Below are 7,500 nucleotides of genomic sequence, written 5' to 3' on the forward strand. Positions count from 1 at the left end.
AAAGAGGGGGAGGGGTCGGTTAGGGAAGAGGTGTGTGAAGTGGACGGGTCGGACTGGAGATGACGGAAAGCTCGAAGAATGGTGCGTTGGAGACGTAGGGTCGTGGGGTGGTGGTAGTGGGGGAAAAGGGAGGCGGGGAGACTACAGGGCGGGCGGGGAGAGAGAGCAGATACACGGTCCACGGACCGTGCTCTGGCAAGGGCGGTGTGGATAGTGGTGAGGGGGTATCCACGTAGGGTGAAGTGGTGAGCCATACGTTGAGACTGAGTCTCAAAGTCATGGTCGTCACTACAGAGCCTACGTAGACGGAGGAATGGGAATAGGGGATGGAAAGCTTGGTGTGTTCTGGGTGGGAGGAAGAGAAGTTGAGGTATGAGTGTGAGTCTGTGTGTTTGTAGGATGGAGGTGGTAAGAGTGGAGTGAAGAATGCTAACCGAAATGTCGAGGAAGGAGACAGAGGGTTGGAGATAGTGGAAGTGAAGTGGAGGGCTGGATGGAAAGATTGGACGAAAGAGAGGAAGGAATCTAGATGTTCGCGGGAGAGTGAGGTGGCACCGATAATGTCGTCAATATAACGACCATATAGTTCAGGAGTGGGACCAGTGAAATTAGAGAATATTTGGGCCTCAACATAGCCAACGAACAGGTTCGCATAGTTGGGGCCCATTCGCGTTCCCATGGCCACTCCCGAGACCTGATGGTAGAACCGCCCGCGAACGAGAAGCAGTTCAGAGTAAGGACATGTTCGGCCAGACGAATGAGTGTGGAGGTGTCAGGTACAGGGTAGAGCGGAGGTCAAGAAAGTGTCGAAGGGCTGCAGTCCTTCGTGGTGAGGGATAACAGTATAGAGGCTTTGGATGTCCATAGTAAAAAGGATTTTGGAGGAGCCGGGAGGAAAGGAGAAAGAGTTGAAAAGCCGGAGAGCATGGTTGGTATCGTGGATGTGGGAGGGAAGAGATGCCACTAGGGGGGCAAGGACACGGTCGAGGTATTTAGAGATGAGCTCCGTGGGGCAGTTACAGGCGGAGACGATGGGGCCAGGGTGTTGGGTTTGTGGATTTTGGGGAGGGAGTAAATGGTGGGGGTACGTGGGGTTCGCACAATTAGGTTGGATGCGGTGCGGGGGAGACGGGAGGACGAGATGAGGTCTTGACAGTAGAGGATACCGTCTGTTGGTAGCTACGTGTGGGGTTAGAGGGCAGAGGGGAATAGAAGGAGGTGTCATTGAGTTGGCGGAAAGCCTCGGCCCTATAGAGGTCCGCGCGCCACACCACTACAGCTCCACCCTTGTCAGCCGGTTTGATGATAATGTCAGCGCGCCGTTGGAGGGAACGAAGAGCCAAGAGCTCAGCCGGGGAGATGTTGAGGCGGCGTTGGCGCCTGGAGAAGTTGAACCGCTCCAATGCACGCTGACAAGCGCCCGCGAAAAGATCCACTGCTAGGATCTGGCCAGGGGCAGGCGTCCACGGGGATGGTCGGCGGCCCAGGCCAGTGAAGCAGTCGTCCTCTTCGTTGGGTGTGGGTGGCGAGTCGTGGTAATGCGCACCCAACCGGACACGGCGCACAAAGCTGTGGACATCAACTCGCGTCTGGAATTCCTTACAGGATGGAGAGTGAGGGGGATGAAACGCAGACCCCTACCAAGGACGGAGCGTTCAGCCGCAGAGAGGGGAAGATCGGGGGGAATGGTAACAACAGACGGAAGTGGAGAAGGGGTGGATGGAATAGAAGTAGGAGGGGTGGTGGTCTCGTGGAGGTCTGAGGGGGAGGGATTGGAGAGGTGTGGGGGGGTGGTTGGGCGGGGCAGTAGGGTTAGGTGTAGGTGGATGGAGCCTAACGGGAGGGGAGAAGGGGTTGTAGGGAGGGGCAGTGGGGTTAGGTGTGGGTGGATGGAGCCTATCGGGAGGGGAGAAGGTTGGCCAAAATCAAAACCATTTAAATCCAACTGAATGAATTTAATAAAAGCATCTAAATATGAAACATCATGAAAATTGTTCAGACTGAAGTCCTTCTTGAGCGACACATTTTTCCGTTTGAGTCATTGCAGAATTACAGATAGTATTTAGGGAAGTTTGATATATATATATATATATATACATACATACATACATACATACATATACATACATACATACATACATACATACATAAATACATAAATACATACATATATATATATATATATATATATATATATATATATATATATATATATATATATATATATATATATTATATATATATATATATATATTTATATATAATATATACACTAGCTGGTGTACCCGGAAATTCCGGGGGTAAATATATTCTATTGAAACGCCTTATTACTCTGATAGAAGAAAGCAATTTCCTTATAACTGCCACAAAAGGTGTATTTTCCGTCACGAAAAAGTACAAAAAACTGACAGCTGGAGGAGGGAGAGATTGTTGGACGTTGGCGAGAGAGGCTTTTGGAGGTTGGTAAGAGAGGGTATCTGAGGTTGGCAAGAGGCAAAGACATTATTCTGCTTAGAGAAGACATCTGGGAAATGCATAACTGCTGTCATTCACAGAACAACTATTGTTTTACTGTGAGAAAAGCTCTCTTGAAGTGTTACGTGAAATTTTGGCAATCGAGGACCGAATCCACAATATGCGTGTACGGAGCCACTACAAATACGTTGTGAAATAAAAGAAATTTATCTACTGTCATGGAAAAAGTGTAACTGTAAAATTGAAGAGTTATTCAAAAATGTATTCATGTATAAAAATGTATGAATGAAGAGATTCAAATTAATAAAGTGCAATAATAATGCTTAGCATTTCAAAACTGTGAGTAGTGAAATGCAGAATTAGGTCGACTGATCGTTGGTTCAAAGTAATCCAGCATAAACAATGAAATGGTTTATTTCCCTTGAGTGTTTAAAAAAATGATTAGTTATATAAGGTACATATAACGGTCCCTTCCAAGGGCCGTATTATCGATTTTTTTCAACAATCTAAGTATGTCATGTTGTATCCAGACATGAGTTCTACCCACCTGTCAAGTTTTATCAAAATCGAGAAAACGATGTAGGAGGAGTTAACTAACAACGCCACAAACAAACACACACCGATTTTCCACATATGTAGTAGATATCAAACCAAATATTTACTATTCTTCTTTCAGATATATTAGAACAATTAGTCTTTTACCGCAAAACGGTAATCGACCAAACATTCCCAATATCGTTATCGTCGTCACGGATGGCAAGTCAAACGTTCCGGCATCAACAGCTGCTGAAGCTATGAAACTGAAGAAGTTGGCTACTGTTTTCTCCATTGGTATTGGTTCCCAAGCACTCTATCGAGAACTGAAAGATATTTCAACAGATCCAGACGCCGATCATGTTTTCACTGTCAGCAACTTCAAAGCTTTGGAGAAAATCAGGGCCGCGCTTGCTGTAAGAACTTGTGAAGGTATATCTTGTTATTATTAATTTCTTTTTTCTTTAATATTCTTTAGCACAACTATCACCATTCCCTACACCACCGCCACCGCCTCCATTACAAGATCCGTTGTCGGCGTCATCATCATTGCCACTGATCTCATCCCTATAAATCTCAGCATAATCACCACCTTCGGCAGCAACAGCAGCATTATTTTATCATCATTATCATTATCAGCAGCAACATGTTACCATCAGCAAAGCAACAGCATCATCTCTACTACTATTATCACCAACATAATCGTCACCACCATCATCCTCATCATCATCAATTTGTCGTGATCATTTCGTTATTTCTCATATAAGCAATACATTGTGGTTTCTTTGTTATTTGTTTCTTTCCTTTTTTCAAAATTGCTTATAGTAGCAAGTTGTGCCTTCATATGTAAGATCTCTGATTAAATTATCTACTAGGTCACCACACTTAATTCCGATCTACTTTAATCCTCAAAACCCTTGTCACTAAAATTTGGTTTAACATAAATCTTAGAGAAGCCTGTCCGAGAGAGAGAGTTCCTGTTCGTGGACCGCGGTCGTCATCGCTATTTCGGTTTAACAACACCACGTAACTCTCTTAGATACTTTTAGTGGAGTCCACTCTGTTAAGCATTTGGTCCAGGTCAACGAATAACTTCCTATTTTCTTTCCACCATGTTCTGAGGCCATAAAAATGGTCATGAGCAGAGCCCTCCTCCCCTTTGATTAACTCATTAAAGTAACACAATAAACAGGGAAACTGTTGCTCTACAGTGGGAGCAATTATCTCTCAAACATCAGAGCACAGTTAGGGAATTGTGCTCTGATGTTTTACTTATGTCTGTGCTTTTGACAGTTGGTTTGAAGGATACTGGCCAACCATAATGATATCTGTTCAGTTGCTGACTGTTGATACATACGTTTGATGTTTGTTTAGTCACATATGCTGTTGACTGTGATCCTTTTGTATCTTGTATTCTCTTTATCTTTTATTGAGATTCTAGTTCTGGTGAGGGTTAAACTTATATAGAGAGTTTATAGTTTATGATGGGGTTTTTTTAATGTATTATACTATGAGCTGTATGATCATACCATGATCTGTATAAATGTGTTTCATTGAAATTCTGGTTCTGGCAAGGGTTAAACTCGTTAATGGAATTTATAGTTTAATGGAGTTTTGTTGAATATATATACATATGACATATATATAAATATATTTACATATATATATATGACATATATACATATTCATATAAGAATGTATGTATATATAATATATATATATATATATATACATATATATATATATATATAATATACATATATATATATATATATATACATATATATATATATATATATATATTATATATATATATATATATTATATATATATATTATATATATATATATATATATATACATATATATATATATATATTATATATATATATATATAATATATATTATATATATATATTATATATATATATATATATATATATATCTATATATATATATATATATATATAATATATATATATATACACTTATGACACATATATATGATGTCTTTGTGGATTGGACTAGCTAGCATGAAGTATGTTGGTGATGGATACAGCAGAGCTAATATTGTTATAAAAGCGAGCACAAAAGATGAAGGTGGTCCACCAAGAGGCTGTTAAGAAGGCGACATTGGCAGCTGCCATTCCATTGCATTTCCATATAAATAACCGATAACACCTGCACGCTCATTCCAATTTTCTCCGATCAATGATCCAATTAATTTTTGAGATGTGTTCATTTTTTTCTTTTCTTTTTTTTATCTTTTTGCATCTTTACTTTGGGATGAAGTTTATCAGAAACATTCAGCAACTTTTTCCAGGCTTACACTTTGCAGCTGCTTCACATCTTCACACACAAAGTGAAAAATGGAAGTCCTGTACTGGATAATACACTTCAGGCCGGAATATATTATAAACTCATGTGAATTTTTTTGTTGTTGATTTTCCTGTATTCCGAACATTCTTAATATTTTTTTCAATGTGTTTAACATATTCCTTCTACATTTTGAATTTCATCTGACACCGACTCTCTTTCACTCGAGATTTGTATTAAGCAGTCTCGCTTTTGTCCCTTCCACCCAACATCTCAGCAACCAACAAATTGGCTGTCTCTCTTGATATACAATTTTTTTGCTTCATTGATTTTTTTATGTCCACTTTGTTATCTCAGGAACTACGAAACCAAGAAAGAGTACTATTTTTTCTTAACCTTGGTTTCTTTTTGTTTTTCACAATTTTGTTTGAGTGTTGTTTTACCTAGTTATTGAGAAATTAAGTGCGGAGACCAGCTCTATTCAGCGTAGACGAACTACAAGTATATAACAAAAGAGACCAAATTAGTACCAAGTAAAACGAAATGTATTAGAAATACGTTCACATTGTTGTCATAGTAACACAATATTGAATTTTAGTGGCTATAATAATAAAAAATATTTTCAAATACTGACAACATAAAGACAGAAATACATTCGCACAGAGAGATTTAATAAAACGATATACTTTTCGATATTAGTTGCTATAAAAATATAATACATTTAAATACTGACCGCATATTTATTGAAATATATTCGCACACATAGATATATAACAATATAAATTTGGATATTGGTGACTAACAGTGAAATATGCAGGAACTTGAAATTTCCGCAGCCACCAGGCTAGTTTAATGGTATCTTTCACAGTACAGTATCAATAAACTTGTATAATTTATTCTAATGTACTGGTTCCTGTATTTCCTTTAGTTAATCCTTTATAGTCTTCTAATCTGTTACTTGTTTCAGTCATTAGACAGCGACCATGTGGGGGAACCGCCTTAAAGAAGTTTAGTAGAACGACTTGACCCTAGTACTTACTTTTTTAAAGCCTAGTACTTATTCTTTTGATCTCTTCGAGCGAGGACGTAAACACACCAATACCGGTTGTCAAGTGATGGTGGTGGGAAAGAGATAGACATAAACACACACACACATGTATATACAATGGGCATCTTTCAGTTGCCGTCTGCCAAATCCACTCAGAGGGCTCTGTTCGGCCCGAGGCTAAAGTAGAAGTCACTTGCCCGTGGTGTCACGCAATGGGGCTGAACCCGAATCATGTGGTTGGGAAGCAACTTCTTACCACACAGCCATGCCTGCGCAAATTATATGAGTAAGGCGGCGAGCTGGCAGAAACGTTAGCACGCCGGGCGAAATGCTTAGCGGTATTTCGTCTGCCGCTATGTTCTGAGTTCAAATTCTGCCGAGGCCGACTTTGCCTTTCATCCTTTCTGGGTCGATTAAATAAGTACCAGTTACGCCCTGGGGTCGATATAATCGACTTAATCCGTTTGTCCGTCCTTGTTTGTTCCCTCTGTGTTTAACCCCTTGTGGGCAGTAAAGAAATATATATGAGTAAGATTAATATTTGTTTAATTTAGAGAGTGTTGGACAAGGTGAAATTGATGTTGTATTTGCATATTGAAATATTGGCTTCGGGTTCAAAAAAACAAGACAAAGCAAATTCCTCTTCCTTTTTATTTTATTCATTAACATCTGTGTTAACCGTATGTTCAAAATATTTCTCTCATTATGTAACGGAACGGAAGGTGCCGCATATTAAAATTAGTTAAACTTCCCTTTATAATCTCCAAACACTAAATGTGTATTCTTTTGTAGTTTGTTGTTGTCGCTATCGTTGTTGCTCTTCTTGCAGATATTCTTGTTGTTGTTTTTCTCTATGTCATTTGCAATCGAGCTGACCTATGAGCAGAGATGTTCCAACCGTTATCAACTCGTTTATATATTTATCTTTTTATATCCTGGGTTATAATTTTGAATATGCCCTCTTTTTGTAAAAACAAAATAGTAGAGTGTGTAAATTGAGGGCTATTTTGTTGGTATCTCAAGGAAATCAATCGACTCGTTGAGGTGCCCTCTTTGGTTCACTCCCCAAGCAGTTTCTTCCTCTGGTAGAAAAACCAATTATTTGTACGCGGTTAACTCGCTGAGAGA

At 39.6% G+C, this 7,500-nt stretch overlaps 1 protein-coding gene across 2 annotated transcripts in view; it reads left to right on the top strand.

The window, feature by feature from the left end:
* Positions 1-7,500, top strand: part of LOC115210820 (collagen alpha-4(VI) chain-like) — a 163,451-nt gene that overhangs the window by 42,759 nt on the left and 113,192 nt on the right. For both annotated transcript variants that reach the window (XM_036502241.1, XM_029779568.2), the window contains exon 9: positions 3,152-3,441. In XM_036502241.1, coding sequence (XP_036358134.1) covers positions 3,152-3,441 — 290 coding nt within the window. The remainder of the gene's footprint in view (positions 1-3,151; positions 3,442-7,500) is intronic.

Source organism: Octopus sinensis, linkage group LG4, assembly GCF_006345805.1.
Source record: "Octopus sinensis linkage group LG4, ASM634580v1, whole genome shotgun sequence".
Classification (NCBI taxonomy): Eukaryota; Metazoa; Mollusca; class Cephalopoda; order Octopoda; family Octopodidae; genus Octopus; species Octopus sinensis.